At 33.7% G+C, this 22,064-nt stretch overlaps 1 protein-coding gene across 6 annotated transcripts in view; it reads right to left on the minus strand.

The window, feature by feature from the left end:
• Window positions 1–4,777: 4,777 nt before the first annotated feature.
• Window positions 4,778–22,064, minus strand: part of LOC139974218 (uncharacterized) — a 129,469-nt gene continuing 112,182 nt past the window's right edge. For 5 of the 6 annotated variants that reach the window (XM_071981221.1, XM_071981222.1, XM_071981218.1 and 2 more), the window contains exon 8: window positions 4,778–5,622. In XM_071981221.1, coding sequence (XP_071837322.1) covers window positions 5,372–5,622 — 251 coding nt within the window. In that variant the 3' untranslated portion in view covers window positions 4,778–5,371. Of the gene's footprint in view, window positions 5,623–7,209; window positions 7,478–7,955; window positions 8,262–8,521; window positions 8,737–9,330; window positions 9,596–10,171; window positions 10,342–11,434; window positions 11,481–14,924; window positions 15,058–22,064 lie in introns of those variants that run through there. The other variant, XM_071981217.1, reaches the window with a different exon arrangement.

A 22,064-nucleotide genomic window follows, 5' to 3' on the forward strand; every position in this document is an offset into this window, starting at 1 on the left:
AATACTGCGACCAGTACAAGGTGATATACAGCTATAAACAGTATGTTTAAATCCTTACTTTTATTATCACATCTAGTGAACTATTCATATCGATACTTTAGGATTTGAATTGCTTGAGTTATTTCTTACAGCAAAATAAATGTAATTATAATTTTTTTTATTAATTTACTAGTTTAGTTGCTTGAATACTTTTATTGAGGTCTTTTTATTGCTGAAAAACTTGGGTATATACTTTCGAAAAAGTTTACATTAAGGTTAGGTTTTTTTTTTTTTAAATTACTATTACTATTTATCAACGAGAAAACATATTATCAATTTCATTATTGTGTGACAAACCGAAACGTTTTCGGTGGCTAAGAATGTAATTGAGGAGTAATGAGCTGGATAATCTGATGCCTTTTCTGCCTTACTTTAAGTAACGAAAAGACTCGCTGATATTTCTATTGATTCACACATCAGTCTCGCACATCAGCATCCTTTTAAGCTCCGTTCATTGTACTAATCGATCAAATTGATTGTATTTTTACATACAAATCACGATCACAACAGCATCATGTATAGAGTTTTGACATGTTTTATCATATCGCAGGTATTTTTCAACAGTTGGAGGACCAACTATATTGCAGCTGTTCTTATAGTCACAGTATCCCTTTAAACGAATGCATTTTGCGATGAGCAAACACATTTCGTTGAGACGTCATCACTCGTTGCATTATTGAGGTTAAAGCTAGATGTGTTTAATATTATGCGATGATCACATCATTTGGAATAAAATATGGAAAAGAGTTGTTTGAGATCAGAAGATTGAAACGGGATAATTTCTACTGGTTATTCGAATTGTATATGTTTAAAATTATAGCCGATATGATTTCCTGTTATTTGACTCTGTTTTTTTTCGTTGTTCTATTTTGTTTGCTTGCATTATTTTGGTGAAACAAAACGTCCTAGAAAACATTATGTGAACACATAACTATACCAACGAAACTTGTTCACGTAAGATTAAACGTTATGTGAATTTGTGCAGATATTAAGTTTACTTTCTGGGAACACCACGACAATATATGTTCATCGTCACTCACAGATGGGGTTCAAAGTAGGTCATTATTTTCAATACAGTCTGTATTTTAATGTCTGTAGTTTTGTAACTACATGTGTATCAAAATTTAAATATCTATTTTACGCAGTCCATTTTGTTATGGATAAAGTTTGTTACAGAATAACCCAATGGTAGAGAATTTGAGACTATAGATGCTAACAAAACAGTTCTATTTTGATTTCAAATTTTAAATTTAGAACGCATTGCTTTCGTTACAAGCGACTTGTTTTTTACGGATCTTCTATACAAGTGTTTTAGAGGCTTTGCTTTTCATTTTAAACATTGCTGCTAATTGGATTTGTTTCTAATGTGATGTGATCACAGTGTATGTTTAACTGGTAGCCAGAGTTGAGAATATCATTAAATTGCAAATATTACACTTTGCATATTTTCATCTGACAATATACACAGAATTCAACGTTAACTTATTGTTCATATATAAATATGTATTCCGAGTATTACCATACAATATAGTCCGAGTATTAACACAATTCCCTCGTAGTTCTATCACTCTTCAGTTTCTGTAAATACAAAAACCTATCCTTGTTTCTTGTTTTTATCTGGATTAATCTGGCCAGCGTGGTTCCTTGAAAGTCATGCCTGGAACATATGCAATGTTTGAGGATTGCGAATCTTTACATTAGGGTAGACTTTAAGTACTTAATTATTTGCATTAGGGAATCTCGGTTGAATGAGTTATTCACAGCAAAAGTGAGGACGTTTTCTGAAAGAAAGCTTGCCACGGTGTATGTTGTAGATCTTGTGCATTAAACTTTCATACTTTAATGTATAAAATACAATACGGTTAAAATCGTTCTGACATGTTCAAGTGAAAGATTTCTAATAAATTCCTGCGACAGGTGACAACACCGTTTTATAACATCTAAGTCATTTCAGGGATATAGCTCTTTTCCTAACTTATTGGACAGTTTTCATTGAAGAACTAGCACCCAAAGTATGATGTAATTTAGATTATGATAGTTTGTCCATTCATTACGGAAATATATTCATCTAGTAAGCATTCACTGGTATTATCCACCAATATTAACGTCGTGAATTGTATCCTCGGAAATGTAATGTTAATGTAAGGTAACTGTTTTTTCTTCCAAGGAGCATTGATCTTTTATTGTATTGCTTCTCTGAATACTCGAAATGAAGTTACGTCTTTAATCATGTAGCTGCAAGGCACGCCATTCGATTTTCCGTAGATACATAGGCGTACGTTTCATTGACTTGTAGGCGAATTATTTAACCGACACTACTCTTTGCCCTTAACTGGTGTCATAGAACGGCCATATTCGCAAATTCCAAGTTACAACTATATTTCAAATAAACTGTGTGTCTTTATGCTAATGAAAACGTTTAGGGCATATATTTAAGTAATATCATTTCTGAATATCAAACTACATACTATAGGAAATGATTTGTAAAGTCCGATACATTGTAGAGCGTCTAGTAGCATCGTAACAAAATAGAACAAGAAGTACTCATATTTCCACATGTGCAAGACAATGCTTTGGGACACTGCAGCACAAATGAATCAAACAGTCTCAGATTATTGCTGGTTATTTTGTAACTTGTTTACACATATTTAAAGTAACGCCTACGGGCTAGTGTTCAAGAAGGTTATATTCTGTACTGTAAACTATGGTTTAGTGTTATTTCATGCTGACAGACAAATCTCCTGGAACGAAATTATATATTCATCTTCCTCTGTGAGATTTCAACTGCAAATGATACACATGATTAAAATAGAGAAAAGAATTAAACGAAGGTAGATAATAAATTTAGTTATAGAACCCATTCCAAAATGTGGTAGTATGACCACGAAGGTATCATCCCTCATATGGCTATGGGCGTTAATCCTAGGGGGGGGGGACGGGGGACACGCCCCCCATATTTCGATGGGTGGAGGACAAACTATCAAATGTCCCCCACACATTTGGAAAAAGATACTTCATAGCTAGAGCCAAAGCCTGTACAAATGTGTTGTTTAGCTGTAGATGGTTTTTAAAAGACGGAGCCCGTTCCCTAATATTGGGGAAATGAAATAGGGAGCATATTCCGTGGCAGCGCATCCCATGTTACCTTGTTGTTGAGTGATACCGGAGTTTACTCCACAGTGAGAACACTGGGTACACGGTGGTAACATAGTAAGCTCCGACCAGAGTTCACCCGATTACCAGATGCAGGTCCACCTAGCTACCGTGGTAACTTGCGTGATGACTCCAAAGAACAACCACTGGTTTATTTTGATGCCTTCATCACTTAAGCCACCACTCAAATGGGACCTATTCTAAGTCTGATAATTATGCGCATGTGTGAGGTCCTGAAAATATAATGAAAGTGGTTTGTCTTGCCATCTTTGTTTCAAATTCCATAGAAATGTATTCTCGTAGACCTAACAAAACATTTAAACTGACACAGTCCCATTGGAAGTGTGTCATGGGTAGCATTACCAGTCATTGTTGGTTTAACATGCTGGGGTATGACGACTTTTGGCCAAATTTGCGCTAAGCTCACTATACGAACTCGGATCTGGACTGTGCCTAATTAGTTAGTTATTTAAATTATCAGTAATGGCGTATGAGGAAATGCACCATTTCGTGGTATGACTCCCAGGACGGCAAGTAAAGAAACTCACATGCAGTCGCGGCGGATAGCTTCCTTCGTCTGTATGCCCGGGGACATTGTGGGACATCGTTCCTATAGGCCTAGATCTGAGGCCCTGGGGTCATTTCTTGACCGACTTGATGCAATATAATGTGCCTATTTCAAAGTAAATTTATTCACAGATTGTTAGTTGTCGTGGGTTCAAACAAATGAGGGGTATTCTATCCTGAAACATAGGGCAAAATGGGGCTGCGATCTGGCAGGTATTGAAATCTGAAATTTTCTTGGTACGCTGCGCGCCAACCGATGGTGGCGTTCCGCTTAGATAGTACTTACGGCCGGAATACTCGAATCGATTACGTCCCCGCCCCCAAGTTTCAGATCAGATTGACGCCCCTACATATGGCACGTCGTCGTATACCCACCATATATGAGATACATGAGCCATTACACAATGTTGAACCTTTGAGATTCATTGAACACTTCTATGACGTTAGTTACTACGATGTTAGTCCAATAGTCTAATATCCTACAAGTTACAATTATTAGAGGGTGAGTTGTGGAACGATTTTAGCCGTTTTGGCGTGTGTATTATAGCCAAAGATTCATGTTTTAATATGCCATTTGACATTGTTGTCCTATGGCTTTATGTGGTCAATCACAAGGTTTCAGCAGCTCACGTACATGTAGCAAAGCCATCAGGTGAAGTTTCCATTGCATTTTATCACAATTTGTAATTTGACGTTATGCCCACCAAAATTTGAAGTCCGTCTGGCTTATAGTTTAAAAGAGTTAGCAATAAGCTTTTAGGACCAAAGTTGGCCAAGGGTGACCTTTGATCCCATCAAAAACGTGATCTTTGTAGGTTAAATTATATTTGACTTTAACGGTCTGTTATCTTATATGTGCAAAACAGTTTTTCATCACGTTTTTATGATATATGTAAAGTACCCCACCCACAGACACTAATGCACAGCTGTCAAAAGCAATCCTGCTTACCAAGGTAGAACTTGAAATAGTCAGGAACATAGTGGCAACATACAACAATATCAAGTGACAACATTAATGTGACTTATCAGTTTCGGTCTGCATTTTATTCAGAACACCGTTACAGAGGGACGTGTCTTAATTTGTCATCTTAACAAAGTGACTGAAAGAAACAGAACTCACAAAAAGCGTTGTTGTAACTATATGTAATGGTGATTGAACTTCTAATACCTTGATATGAATCAATTGAATTACATTAGGTGTTAGACATGTGGTAATATACTCCGAACTATCAAAAGGAAAAAGAAGAGACTAATGCAAAGTCTGTAAATCCTTGTAAATGTCGTCATGTACATTTCCATAGATAAGGTAGAGTAATTTGACATGGCTTTAACTCAAACAACTCAGTTATCCGGGCTTTTTCTTTTCTTGGTCCTTCACTCTTTCATTGTTCTGTGACAGTTCACCTCACTGTCAAATGTATCCAGATAGTGCGTTGTTATCTCAATCCATGTTATCTTTTAGGAAAAATTGTCATGTATAGAAATTTCGAGTGCTCACAATAAGGGAGACGTTTTCAGATTTTGGTAACACTTTGTTTTTAAATTATCTTTCACAGTAAAAATGTAGACACAATATTCACTTTGCTGTTAACTTTATTTCTGAATCACATCATCAGGATCGAGGTCGTATCTTCATTTCCGTGGACTGTATGTTGTAATAACCGCCAGGGAAATTATACCAATAAATGGTATAAGATCCAGTGTATGGTCCATTGAGGTCACAGTAATAATAACAATAATAAGTGTACCACCATCCGGATTTGTAATAAGAGGCATAATGATAATAAGAACAACCATCGTTGTCACGGTCCCGTGTAGAGAATGCTGCTCCATTGTGATAACTATGACCAAGTGCGTTGTAACCTAGATAAGCAAACAGAAACAAAAAGTGAATGAAAGCATTGTCACTGAATGTATGACTGAAACGTACAACAAATATAACTGAACATTAATATATGACATGAAGACTGACTGGTTACGTCATATAATAACTAAATGCAGCCTTTAATCTAGTGTGTTTTATTTAAGTATTAAGAAACCCTATTAAAAACAATGGGCAAGTCGTTCACAGAAAATTGAAACTATTTAGTAGAGCATTCATTTCTAGTCGTATTCATATGTAAAGATAGCCATGAGTTTGTGGGAGTTCAACATGGACCTGATTTAGTAATTCAAAGAGGGTATACACAGTAAAAGGTTCTTAAAAGTCCTTGTCACCTGATGTATTTTACATGTAATAATATTTGTAAAAGAAGTAGTTAAATTGTTTTGGATTTTCGTTAATTGGAAGTCATACTTTTAACATGATTTGACTTGATTCAAATTGAAAGACCTCAGTTTAATATGAACCCATTGTTCTTACATGTATTAACTCGATGCCTACAATTTTGAACTTCGGACTTTGACTGGAGTACGTATGTATATATTTAAGCATTCCAAATATTAGCACAATGATTAAAGCTCCACTTGCGGATAAATAACGTTTTATATCTTACGAGGGAGACCTAGACGTAATATTTGGGCATTATAAATCTCTCCATTCTTCTTTGTTTAGATTCGTCATAAAAATTGGAAAGGTATATTTGAAATAATCATGTTCAGTTACTTCAATATTCTCCCAACTATAACAGAAAAAACAGTGTCCCATTATTGTTTCATTATTGGTTGCAACCAGTAATCGATTTAAAATTATCGCTACATTATTCTGGAAATAAACGTTCTGAAATGAACGACACATGGCTGTAGAAATGTATATATTTCATGTTATAGCATGTGATAATTGTTCAATACAATTGTTCATTCTCGAAGTAATACACTGACTTTGGTACGAATTACTGTGACGATCGATCATGTATAGTGTAGAAGCCTATTGCGAACCATTCGCAGCCATACATTATCTCGTAACAGTGAATTAGGTTTGAAATCAAATAAGTATATCGTCTTTCGACATGTAACTGTTTTCAACTGGTGCGAACTTAAAAGTTTCTGCTTTTCCTTCTTCGGTTTTTTCCTTTACTCTGCCTACTGCTATATCTTGGTATATTTCCAAAGACCAGTTAAACACAGCTAAAGACCATAGTCTATGACTCTAACATGTAAACATTATCTATGTGATCTGCATAAGATGGGATATTTGGTTATAGTTGGGTTTCCTTTCTATGTCGAGGCAAACGAATTGAAGAAAGTTTTCCAGATCATAGAATATGGCTACGTCTTATATGTAGTTTCAGTATTTTCAAGATGTAATTGAACCCGAAAATGAGCACATGATTTTAATATATGTGGACTATCAGTTCTTGATAGTCATGATAAGTCTATTATAAAATGTAAGTATCTGTAATCTCTAATATACACGTTGAAAAAAATAGAATTGCTCTGAATAGTTGCCAAGATCATATGCACATCAGATTGTAGAATCTACTTGGAGAAAGAAGATAAAATGGAACTCACCTGCTGTACTTGAAGAGTCATAACCACTGATACTTAGTCTGAAATTAGTATCCACATTGCCCACGCTGAAGGAGCTATACTTAGCAAAGTGATGTTGCCCAGATTTTGAAACGAAATCAATCCTTAGCTCATATTGACCTTGGCTCGTCAATGCTGCAAGTTTATCGTTGCCAAGCCAGAAATTGCCGTCGGCAGTTCCGAAACCCTCTCTGTATTCATTCCAATCTCTGTGAAAACTCAAACTACTGTCAACACGTCGCTGGAAAACCTGTATTTAAAGTAACACAAACAAAAAGAAAGACGCAACTATATATCAACTAATTTTATTACATTTTAAGATGCTTGCAATTATCCCAGTTGAGATACCCTCAAAGGTTCATTCAGTTTACATTATTGCGTTGTGTTGTGTATAACCTATGGATCTGAAAGGAGTATCATCATGCATAATACTTCTACTATAAAAAAAAAAAAGCAGACCAACGTTCGCAAGCCAAACTAAAAACACTTAAGACAGATGTTCTCTAGACATACTGGTGTCCATAAACCAAATTAATATGCAAACAGTTTTAAATTATCCTATTTGTTAAGTTGGCTTTAATCGTTACAAATTAATGATAACATAATAATAGTAATAAATATTTGAGAAATAATAATAGTAACAATTGTGTTTTCATCAGTGACAAAAGAGAAAGAACACAACTTCCTTTCCTTTGTTATCTTTAAAAATGACAATAACAGATACATACCAACCAACCACCTCCATCAGAGACGTCACACATTACTTGAAATGGGTTGCCTGTCCACCCTGCTGGTTGTATAAGTCGAATGCTGTTGGAGTCCTCTGTACTATATGCTTGGCAGTCTGATGCAGTAGCCCGATCACATTGGACCCCGTCTCCAGTGTATCCTACGTTACAATAACACTGTGATAAGCCTTGTCGTTCTTCACAGTTACCATTGGGACTGCACCGGTATGTGTCATCACAGCTCAACAGACCGCTGTTGCAGGAACATCGTTTGGTACAAGAAGGGTTCACATATACTTCACCTTCCTAACGAGATAAAACGGTACGCCTTGTCAAGTAGATGCAAAATAATAATATCCTTCAATGGGAATACTCAATGTTCCATGTCGAGGTATAACGAGCAGTGCAATAGATGACATTCCTTCATAAAATTAGAGCAGCTGCAGGGTAAAGATTTAACGTTTTTAAAATGTATCATTTCAAGCACCATAATAACTGTTTTGTTCCGGCTTTTCTTCTCATTGTAAATTAGTTTGATAAGTAAATATTTAGGAATGGTATCTTACCGCTAGGACTACTCCTTGACCGTTCTCTACTTCCTCTATGAAACAACTACAATTCTCTCTAGGTACACAGTCTTCCCCGTCCATCAAGAACCCATCGGGACAAACGCAATTGGGTGTGCTAGAGCATGATTCGGTACATGTAGGATCGGCACATGAACCTTCACATTTACACCTGTTGAGAACCTTGTTGGTGGGACACCACTCGATGCATGGGTCTGGAATAGGAATAAAGATTAAGTTACGACATCAAAAAGGAAAGCTTTATGCAAAGTGTACGATGATCTATTATCTCAATAACACATCATGTTCATAAATTATCATTTGATATTGTATAAAAATGGGAAACATGCTTCACAGCTAAAACGACATATCTAAATAAACCAATGAAATAAATAGCAAACCGCTCTCTGCCCTTACTAGATAAACAAAATACATCGATTTATGAAGAAACTAAGTCTGAGCTAAGTGTTTGATAGCAGTGGCCAACAACGTGCTCATGAAAGTAAATTTAAATGCTGCAAAATGAATATTAAATATTACTACGAGCTCATTCATCTAAAGATACCTTGGTTAATGGCATGGATGTAAGGTTGGTTCAGGTGGGAAGTATATCGTTAGTTAGCGAAACATTCCCGCTCTGTATCACACCGCAGGTCAAACATATTAATATCATCGAATTATTTAAACATGTGTGAACAGCAAAAGTCGCAATATTTTAATTTCACTGTTTAACGGTTAGCAAACATATTAAATGTCACTTCGGGCGAGAAACGTGTCCAGTTAAGAAGTGTATCAGTTTAATAACCCACCTGCTGTTCCGGTATACTCTCCAGTGCTAACCAGTTTGTAATGACTGAAGCTGTCACTGATGCGGAAAGTTTCATACGTCACGAAGAATGAACAACCGGATTCTGTAGTTAGATCCATGCGTAGCTGATATTTCCTCTGATTGGTGATGTAGGATATCTTCTCATTGCCGAGCCAAAATTCATTAGAAAGGAAACCAAAACCATTTTGATATTCGTCCCACGTACGATTAAAGTTGATTGAACTATCCTTTCGTCTCTGTATGACCTGTTGAAATAATTTGAGACATAAAAATATCAAACTGATTGAATTGCAAGACCGTTAGTTATTAACTGTAAGACTAGTGTGAAACAAAAGAAAGGCAAAACTATACTGAAACATGGAACAAACAACCTGCAGGAAGAGAAGAATGAGATAAATTAAATATAAACAAATTAAAATCACTTACAAGCCACACCAAATGTATATTGATGCGAATACTATATAAATATTACCAATATATAAGTTGTGTCATCTTCGCCAATTTAGTATTCTTATTGAAGTCAGGAATATGTGGAAAGTATTAAAACGTATTGGAAAACCATGTAGGAATATAAGTATGGTGCAGACTGCTTTTGCGAAAGAGCATGACAGATGATTCGACCAACCTCTTTTTGTGAGACATAAATATTGTGTTAAGCTTGCCGAGCCCAATGTAACATCAAACTATATATTATTACATCATAATAATATGAAAAGTTCTGTAGTATGAGAAATGTATTATTTCAACAAGAATAATTTCAATTGTGGTGACAAATCTTGCAATGTAAATTCAATATTCACAATATAAAATACAACACCTACCGTCCATCCACCATCACCTAGACTGTTGTTACAAGATACTTCAAAAGGTTCAGGATAGCCGTCTGGTTTGATGACGTAAACACCATCGTTTCTAGACGATGGACATTGGCTTAGCACTTCATGGCAGTCTCGTGGATATTCAGCACGTTGGTAGAGGAAAAACGATGACGCTAAAAGGAAAAGGTAACACAACATAAGCATAACTTACATCAAGCTAAGAGGTTTAACTCCGGAGACACTTGTGTGACAACCGAGATCATATAGCCTACCTTTAGTGTTTACTTTGTCAATGTTCACAACCACTTGCGTCATTTCCTGATCACGTTATAAAAGTTTGGCATGGGCAATTACGTAGATGTGATTTTAAAATCTAGTTACTATTACTTACTGGTCTGTATTATTTCAAACATTTTCCTTTTTTTTTTAAATGAAGTCACTCGTGTTATCTTATATCCCTGAAAAATTTTGTAAGTTAAGCATTTGAATAATACATAGCAAATTAAAAACCTCATTTTAAAGACGATCAATATTTTTTTTTAACGAATTTCGTTTCCTATACATCATAATTTTCATACACAAAAAAGTACTAAAGTAAACAAATTATCTTTAAAAAAATTAAAATTCTTTAAAGTGACATAGTGCTTATTATACTCACAAATGTTATGTTAACAACATATGATATCTTTGAAGATACTTCCCAAACGATTTGTATATCATATACGTTCATAATTGTTTGGAAATTCTCCAAATGTTATGATATAGTTGTATCTTAAAGACAGACAACATTATTTCCACTCGTCTTTGGAAATTAACTTGTGGTTTGGGCAATGGGGAAGGAGAATGGAGAGGGGAGAGGATATACGGGTAAGAAAATGCTACAACGTTGTTAACGTTATGAAGTTTTTAATATGATAGAAGTTAACATGAAACATTCTTTAGAATTAACATTCTTTGAAATTAAAAGTCTTTGAAGTTACATAGTGCTTATTATACTCACAATAGTTATGTTAACAACATATGATATCTTTGACGATACTTCCCAATTTTTTATATCATATACGTTCATAATTGTTTGGAAATTGTCCAAATGTTATGATATAGTTGTATTTTAAAGAAGAACAATATTATTTTCACTCGTCTTTGGAGGTTAGCTTGTGGTTGGGATAAAGGGGAAGGAGAGGGGAGAAGGGAGAGCAGATAAGAGTAAGAAATGCTAAAACGTTGTTCACGTTTTGAAGTTTTTAATATGATAGAAACACTTACTTAGCGTTTGGTCTCCGTAGTCACTAATGCTCCTTTGACGTTCCGGCTAAAATAAGGTCAAAAATATGTATTAACAATGATCGTCCAATAAGGACAGGGTACAATTATATAGTAAAATATGTCAACGTTACATTTTTCTTATTTTCCATTGTCCTATGTTTAGGTAAGTCCAACTTTTTATTTTATTTTCTCATCTATCAATTGCAACATTTCACATAGCTGCTTGTTATTTTAGGACAAGTTAGAGAAGAGTTATTGACGCAGTCATGTATCTGTATTAGTAGATAGCTGCCGTTTATTGAAGACAAAAAGAAAAACAATATAGATACGACAAAGTTTGGTTGAGTTGTAGAGGAGTATGACAATAAATATGATAAGCAGTTTTAATTTTTACGTGAATTCAGGTGAATATTGAAGATTAAAATTAATCCGATAAAGATGTCACTTCTCTCAGTACAAAACACAAACAATGAAAGTTAAGGTTTGAGTTTAGCATTGTCTTGAAAACATATTTTGTTTTGTTTTAATATCCCATATATTCAGATATATCAATTTGTTCTAGACAATGAACATTTACTATATGCCCATTAGGTATCACGTTCTTGATATGACTTTTATAGTTTAAAACATTTTTTTGAAGAAGACCTATTGGTTAATAAAGATTTGGTTCTAATGTATAATAACATTCGATAAAAAATTTGTAGATAACATAATTATATAAAAGAACCGTTAGAATCTTCATAATAACATATTTTTCTTGTAAATTGTTTAATTTAACTAATTCACATGAAACAAGTTCATAAAAATACTTTGCAAATTTCACATCTGCATTATGTATTCGCGAATTTGGATTAAATTGAAATTGTTCTTTGTACTGGCAATGAAAAAATATATAAACTTTACACACATTAAACGATCGGGATTATTAATAGAGCAAATTCTTTCTTGATATCATGCAGCTGTTTGGGATAAATCTGACAAAGATGAAAATTTGTGGCGACAACGAACTGACAACGACATCAGCGATTAAATCAATTGACAATTCTTACAACAGCAACGTTTGGATGAGTAAAGTTAGTATATATTTTGATTTTCTTTATTGCCATTGTTCATTTACATTAATTTAGTATACAACCTAAATAAATTATACTAGTTAAGTAGTTAATTCAGTCGACAGCGTATTTAATGTAACGGAATTAGAACAATTTTCTTTAATCGACTATGCATCTTTAGAACTTACGAAACATTCTATGAAAAGGTAGATTAAACATGTTTGACAGCCACCGAGAACGCTTTTTGATATTACAAAGAACAAAATGTACACAATACGCTAATCGTTTGACGTTTATTGCAGCGGTATGTTAACTGTTAGTTTTCATCATTAACTTTAGAGAAGAAACTACCTCTAAGAAAATGCTATCATTATTTCGTAATTTGACTAAGTATTTTGTAGAATTGTTAACTTAAACATTGTCCTTTAAATTTTGAAAAACGTTGTCTGGGCATAGACGACAAATGACATTGACAGGCATTTATCAATTATCATGTAACTAAAGTAACTGTTCATGACCTTAAGGTTGACTTAATAATGAGATAACAAAATGTATTGTCTTATAACTTAGAGTTGATTTAAAAAAAATGACTTGAACACTTATTCTAAGTTCAAAAGCAGGCATCCTGCGTGATGACTTTTTCAATAAAATTGTTCACACAATAATTAAAAAAATCATTAACTACTTCGATACGTTATCATGATATTTCGACAAGTTTTCTAAGTTCAAGAGTTGGCATCCTGAGCATTGAATTTTTGCAAAAGACTACAACGGTACATTATCATGATTTTCTAATAAAGTAAATCAAGAAGAATTTGGGTGACAGAATATTAAACTGCGTTCCCAGAGACAGAAAGGACTATTGTTTTAGAAAGATTGTGTGTTTTACTTAATAAGTGAAACTCAAAGAAAAAGGCTTTTTCATATCCACTGGGTGTTTGTAAGATAAAGTTAAAGTTTTCAAGAAGACATATGTTCGTCAAAGCTGAATATTCTCAGATATCTATTCAAAATCGCACCGCCTGAATCTTCGATATCTCCAAATGACGGACAGAAAAAGTACTGTTGCTTTTTTTTGCTTTTTTTGACTCGTTAGTAAATGTTAGCAAACCAAATCTGCGTTGTCAAGATTTCTCTTTTGTTTAATATTTTGTAACATTTTCATGATGCGAAATAGCGGACTTTAAATATATGTACATCAACATATTAAAACAACGTGTCAGAAGTAGAGTCAAATGTTGTTTCCTATAATTAGCAGGCGTCTACGAAAAAGTCTAGACTTTTCAAAGTAAATTCAGTTTATGGGTCGGATCGGGATTTTCAAGATTTAAGAAATTTATTGATTAAAGCACTTAATCATAACTAATCTAAGTGTAAAAATTACAACGTAAGAATTTGGTAAGATAAAATGTTTGTTGTGTAAAAAAATGTCGTTGAATAGTATTTATTAATTAACTCTCCCATTGCCATCAATATAGACATTTAAACAAAAGAAAGGAAAAATAAAAATCTTAGGCTATATGAATATAACATTTTTATTTTATGTGGATAAGGGAAATTTAGTTATTAAATGATATATAGATCATCCTTAGATTTCAACTGAAGAAGCCGTAAAGTAGAAAGTCTCGGTTTAGCCGTGTAAATGTTAATAAATCAGTAAAGAAGTAGAAAAAAGGGTAGTTAGATTATCGGTTGGAGCATTACAGACATACTTTAGTAAGACAAGTAGACACATAGGTCATTGCTTTAACGTTCTAAACCTCTTCAATTCATTTTGCTGTGGTAGATTAGCCTATATAAAAGCAACGATTTTCTATTTATGGTATTTATAGGTATATTATTTAAATATTGAATTTGTCTTTCTATTTCCTCCGTGTCTGTCAAAATATAACGTTTCTTCAACAACGCCACAAAAAAAGCGCAATAATTCAAGTATATTAAGTATAAATCGCGGCTAACTAAGATACTCCGCATTTTTTTTGTTTTCAACGACAATGTATTTTACTGTTCACAGTGTGTCTATATTTCGCAGATTAAATTTATATGAATTAATGATATGTACTTCAATTGAAAGAATCCGTCTGATGGTTTCTTGAACAGAGTCATTATTATAGAAATTAAGGGAATCATGTAAAATATACCCTTTGGTAAATGTATTCTATACTACTATTTATAGTAATAGAAGACTCAAAACGCGAAACGATAAATTTACAACCAGTACGTGTGACTTAATCGAATTCGACTTCTTTATTACTGTAAGTTAGCATTTTTGAAGTAATATTTTTAACTCTTAGATAGATCAACTGAAAGTAAATCGCTAACAGAGAGTGTAACAAGGTTTAACATCGCAGATCAAAAACAATCAATTGAGTTCTGCTTGAACATCGAAACGGTACAGATGTTACAACTGAAATGTAAAAGTAAAGGAAAAAACTTACCTCTCCTTGAGAAGACACGCTGCTGGAAATAAAAATGATGAGAAACAGAGATGTTAAACCCCCACGATGTCTTTTAAACAAGGACAACATGATAACAAGTTACCTCTTGCTGTTTAAAGTTGGAATGAATTTCTAATCCATACTGCAACAATTGAGCTACATACGAAATTATCCGGAATTGTACAGTGTTGCTAGGGAACCATTCTCATACTCATTCGTCTAGACATATTATTATGATATTAGTATTCCTGTCAAGGACATTCGGTGTGGCTCACGTGGTTTATGTTCAGATTTCATGGCACCATTACAGTACGGTACAAGTTACTACCTTAAAAGGTATTGAAATGATGCAAGACCATACGTCATATTTAATTTTCATTTCTTGGCATCGTTAAACTACACAAATAAAGCAATTATAACAACCTGGCATGACAATTAAGCAATCTAATTAACGGTGCATTAACTAATATTTATTATATTATAGACGAAGAACTGATGACCTAAAATGCAGTAGGACGTATGTGGGATTAGAGGTCTGAAAGTGAGGGACAAACCTGCAGGAGGGGTCTAACGGGAGGCGGTGTGAGACCTTTTCGAATTTGATAAATCACTGTTATAGGTTATATCCCAGTACTAGTTGTGTATTTGAAAACGCAATCACGATATCTGCATAAAAGTGTTGCCAGATTTAGGTAGGAACATAAAAAGTAACAAATGGTCAATATTACCTGTGGCCAGCTGACTAATCAACAAATGACCAAGACTAAGGGAGAAAGATGAATGAGTAATCGATAGCAGCAGTTCTGGAGGGAGGCTCACTTGTGTGGAATGATGCATAGAACCATATGCCACAGTGAACAGGGGGGTAAGAAGCTTCGACATAGTGGGGGCACAACATCAGAGGGGCACTTTCTCATTCCACAACCACCACTCGTTATGCTATAAGCCGATACACACCGGCCATATCACTTAAACATATATGATGTGTTAGTATTCTATCAATACTATTATGGTGAATAATTCAAATAAAATATTAAAATTAACAAAGGCTTAAGATATCCAAAAGACAGTGCTTCATCAAAGGGGAACATTTATTTGCCAGTAGGGCACATTTTATATTTTGGAAAAAAATGGGGGCGTGCCCCCAGTGCCCCCGGCACATACCTCCTACCACAGTCACATTGGTACTAGTAGTAGTATACTAGTACCAGTGCGTTTCGGATCGAAATGATAATCGTCACAATGGATCAATCTTTATTATAGCCTGTGTCGTGACATATAAAGCAGTATAAACGTATCGCAGTGTTGCTGTGGCATACCAATCGCATCTAATAAAAACAAAACACAAAGTATGGGGAAATTGGGGGGATGGGCAATTTCCACCTTGCCGCCTGTAATCCCGCCACTGCAATATGATAAGGTAATCAACTAGCGATAGGAAATTATCATCTTTTTCTTGAATTCAATAAATCTTTTTCGTTGATTCGACATCCATACTTGTTTATTATTGTAAATATGTCATAATTCAACTAAAATAAAACAATACACACAATACACACATAACTTATTAAAGCATTAATTTTTGCACTGCATGGCTTTTTCAATGTGGGTTTCCTGTTTTTTCTCTTTTGATGTGTTTTATTGACAACTCGGTCACGCCGCCAAGAAGAGTCTGAGGGAAATTCAATAGTTTTCTTTAAGTGTTATGTGTTACACGCACAGGATAAAGCGTATTTCCTCGTTCCTTTTCCTCGTTATATATATATATATATATATATATATATATATATATATATATATATATATATATATATATATATATATATATATATATATGAGTTGTAACTCGGAGTTTCACGCGTTATAGCGATCTTCAGACAACTGGTAGCTTCAAGTTATGCTCCATGAATATATAGGATCCTCGTCGGGATTACCGGGGATTATGCGGTTGTTGGTGTATTGTTCTGCCGGTGTATTCTCTTTTGCGTCCGTTCTGTTGGTGGGTTTGTAAGACTTTCTTCGGTGTTCGGCTGTTGGTGTATTCTCTTTTGCGTCCGTTCTGTTGTTGGGGTTTTTTGCCTTCCTTCCTATATATATATATACATATATATATATATATATATATATATATATATATATATATATATATATATATATATATATATATATATATATATATATATAACTCTAAATTAGACCGTTGGGCGACATAGGATAAAAAGAGCACTTAGGGCAACATTGGCAATTTAATGTTATTGTTTCACACTGGACCATTGTAAAGACTCCAGTTTGAGTGCTTTTAAATATAATCCTTTTGCAAAATACAAATACCAAGGATTTTAATTAAATAATCAATTAATTGTACACAAACACACTTAGGGCGACATATAGATGTCGCCCTAAGTGCATCTCAGTGAATTTAACTGTGAAACAGCACTTTGGGCGACATCGCATCAAATAACACTTAGGGCGACATTGGCATTTTAATGTAATTTCATCACATTGAAGTCCAGTATGGGTACTATTTATAGTAATCCCTTTGAAATATATATTTAGCAAGGAATTACCTAAGTAATTAATTAATTAATTACACATATACATGTAATACAATACTATTTTGTCACACTGGACCACTGTATAGGACTCCAGTGTGGGTACTATTTATAGAAATCCATTTGCAAGACAATAAACCAAGTAGTTTAACTAATTAATTAATTAATAACACATATTCATGTTGACGTATGTGAATTTAGCTCTTTTCACAACACTTGGGCAACATATCATAAAAACAGCACTTATGGCGACAGTGGCAATTTAATAAATATTTCATCAAACTGGACCACTGTTAGGACTCCAGTATGGGTATTATTTATATGTATCCCTTTGCACAATACATATAGCAAATAATTTAACTAATTAATTATTTAATTGCACATATACAAGTTGTCCTATGTAAATTTATCTCTTTTCACAACACTTAGGGCAACATAGAAGAAAAACAGCACTTAGGGCGACAGTGGCAATTTAATGTTATTCCATCACACTGGACCACTGTTAGGAATCCAGTACGGGTACTATTGATAGCAACCCCATTGTAAAATAAATATAGAAAATCATCTAATTAACTAAGTAATTAATTACACATATACAAGTTGTCCTATGTAAATTTATCTCTTTTCACAACACTTAGGGCGACATAGAATAAAAACAGCACTTAGGGCAACATTGGCAATTTAATGTTATTCCATCACACTGGACCACTGTTAGGACTCCAGTATGGGTACTATTCATAGTAACCTCTTTGTAAAATAAATATAGAAAATAATTTAATTAACTAAGTAATTAATTACACATATACAAGTTGTCCTATGTGAATTTATCTCTTTTCACAACACTTAGGGCGACATAGAATAAAAACAGCACTTAGGGCGACATTGGCAATTTAATGTTATTCCATCACACTGGACCACTGTTAGGACTCCAGTATTGGTACTATTGATAGTAACCCCTTTGTAAAATAAATATAGAAAATAATTTAATTAACTAAGTAATTAATTACACATATACAAGTTGTCCTATGTAAATTTATCTCTTTTCACAACACTTAGGGCGACATAGAATAAAAACAGCACTTAGGGCGACATTGGCAATTTAATGTTATTCCATCACACTGGACCACTGTTAGGACTCCAGTATGGGTACTATTCATAGTAACCTCTTTGTAAAATAAATATAGAAAATAATTTAATTAACTAAGTAATTAATTACACATATACAAGTTGTCCTTTGTGAATTTATCTCTTTTCACAACACTTAGGGCGACATAGAATAAAAACAGCACTTAGGGCGACAGTGGCAATTTAATGTTATTCCATCACACTGGACCACTGTTAGGACTCCAGTACGGGTACTAGTGATAGCAACCCCATTGTAAAATAAATATAGAAAATCATCTAATTAACTAAGTAATTAATTACACATATACAAGTTGTCCTATGTGAATTTATCTCTTTTCACAACACTTAGGGCGACATAGAATAAAAACAGCACTTAGGGCGACATTGGCAATTTAATGTTATTCCATCACACTGGACCACTGTTAGGACTCCAGTATTGGTACTATTGATAGTAACCCCTTTGTAAAATAAATATAGAAAATCATCTCATTAACTAAGTAATTAATTACACATATACAAGTTGTCCTATGTAAATTTATCTCTTTTCACAACACTTAGGGCGACATAGAATAAAAACAGCACTTAGGGCGACATTGGCAATTTAATGTTATTCCATCACACTGGACCACTGTTAGGACTCCAGTATTGGTACTATTGATAGTAACCCCTTTGTAAAATAAATATAGAAAATCATCTAATTAACTAAGTAATTAATTACACATATACAAGTTGTCCTATGTAAATTTATCTTTTTTCACAACACTTAGGGCGACATAGAATAAAAACAGCACTTAGGGCAACATTGGCAATTTAATGTTATTCCATCACACTGGACCACTGTTAGGATTCCAGTATGGGTACTATTGATAGTAATCCCTTTGTAAAATAAATATAGAAAATAATGTAATTTACTAAGTAATTAATTACACATATACAAGTTGTCCTATGTGAATTTATCTCTTTTCACAACACTTAGGGCGACATAGAATAAAAACAGCACTTAGGGCAACATTGGCAATTTAATGTTATTCCATCACACTGGACCACTGTTAGGACTCCAGTATGGGTACTATTGATAGTAACCCCATTGTAAAATAAATATAGAAAATCATCTAATTAACTAAGTAATTAATTACACATATACAAGTTGTCCTATGTAAATTTATCTCTTTTCACAACACTTAGGGCGACATAGAATAAAAACAGCACTTAGGGCGACATTGGCAATTTAATGTTATTCCATCACACTGGACCACTGTTAGGACTCCAGTATGGGTACTATTCATAGTAACCCCTTTGTAAAATAAATATAGAAAATCATCTAATTAACTAAGTAATTAATTACACATATACAAGTTGTCCTATGTGAATTTATCTCTTTTCACAACACTTAAGGCGACATCGAATAAAAACAGCATTTAGGGCAACATTGGCAATTTAATGTTATTCCATCACACTGGACCACTGTTAGGACTCCAGTATGGGTACTATTCATAGTAACCCCTTTGTAAAATAAATATAGAAAATCATCTAATTAACTAAGTAATTAATTACACATATACAAGTTGTCCTATGTAAATTTATATTTTTTCACAACACTTAGGGCGACATAGAATAAAAACAGCACTAAGGGCGACATTGGCAATTTAATGTTATTCCATCACACTGGACCACTGTTAGGACTCCAGTATGGGTACTATTCATAGTAACCTCTTTGTAAAATAAATATAGAAAATAATTTAATTAACTAAGTAATTAATTACACATATACAAGTTGTCCTTTGTGAATTTATCTCTTTTCACAACACTTAGGGCGACATAGAATAAAAACAGCACTTAGGGCGACAGTGGCAATTTAATGTTATTCCATCACACTGGACCACTGTTAGGACTCCAGTACGGGTACTAGTGATAGCAACCCCATTGTAAAATAAATATAGAAAATCATCTCATTAACTAAGTACTTAATTACACATATACAAGTTGTCCTATGTAAATTTATCTCTTTTCACAACACTTAGGGCGACATAGAATAAAAACAGCACTTAGGGCAACATTGGCAATTTAATGTTATTCCATCACACTGGACCACTGTTAGGACTCCAGTATTGGTACTATTGATAGTAACCCCTTTGTAAAATAAATATAGAAAATCATCTAATTAACTAAGTAATTAATTACACATATACAAGTTGTCCTATGTAAATTTATCTTTTTTCACAACACTTAGGGCGACATAGAATAAAAACAATACTAAGGGCGACATTGGCAATTTAATGTTATTCCATCACACTGGACCACTGTTAGGACTCCAGTATGGGTACTATTGATAGTAATCCCTTTGTAAAATAAATAAATAAAATATTGTAATTAACTAAGTAATTAATTACACATATACATGTAATGCAATACTATTTTGTCACACTGGACCACTGTATAGGACTCCAGTGTGGGTACTATTCATAGAAATCCCTTTGCAAGACAATAAACCAAGTAGTTTAACTAATTAATTAATTAATAACACATATTCATGTTGGCGTATGTGAATTTAGCTGTTTTCACAACACTTGGGCAACATATCATAAAAACAGCACTTAGGGCGACAGTGGCAATTTAATGTTATTCCATCACACTGGACCACTGTTAGGACTCCAGTATTGGTACTATTGATAGTAACCCCTTTGTAAAATAAATATAGAAAATCATCTCATTAACTAAGTAATTAATTACACATATACAAGTTGTCCTATGTAAATTTATCTCTTTTCACAACACTTAGGGCGACATAGAATAAAAACAGCACTTAGGGCGACATTGGCAATTTAATGTTATTCCATCACACTGGACCACTGTTAGGACTCCAGTATGGGTACTATTGATAGTAATCCCTTTGTAAAATAAATATAGAAAATATTGTAATTAACTAAGTAATTAATTACACATATACATGTAATGCAATACTATTTTGTCACACTGGACCACTGTATAGGACTCCAGTGTGGGTACTATTCATAGAAATCCCTTTGCAAGACAATAAACCAAGTAGTTTAACTAATTAATTAATTAATAACACATATTCATGTTGGCGTATGTGAATTTAGCTGTTTTCACAACACTTGGGCAACATATCATAAAAACAGCACTTAGGGCGACAGTGGCAATTTAATGAATATTTCATCAAACTGGACCACTGTTAGGACTCCAGTATGGGTATTATTTATATGTATCCCTTTGCACAATACATATAGCAAATAATTTAACTAATTAATTATTTAATTGCACATATACAAGTTGTCCTATGTAAATTTATCTCTTTTCACAACACTTAGGGCAACATAGAAGAAAAACAGCACTTAGGGCGACAGTGGCAATTTAATGTTATTCCATCACACTGGACCACTGCTAGGACTCCAGTATGGGTACTATTGATAGTAACCCATTTGTAAAATAAATATAGAAAATA

Source organism: Apostichopus japonicus, chromosome 9 (assembly GCF_037975245.1).
Source record: "Apostichopus japonicus isolate 1M-3 chromosome 9, ASM3797524v1, whole genome shotgun sequence".
In the NCBI taxonomy this organism is placed as follows: domain Eukaryota; kingdom Metazoa; phylum Echinodermata; class Holothuroidea; order Aspidochirotida; family Stichopodidae; genus Apostichopus; species Apostichopus japonicus.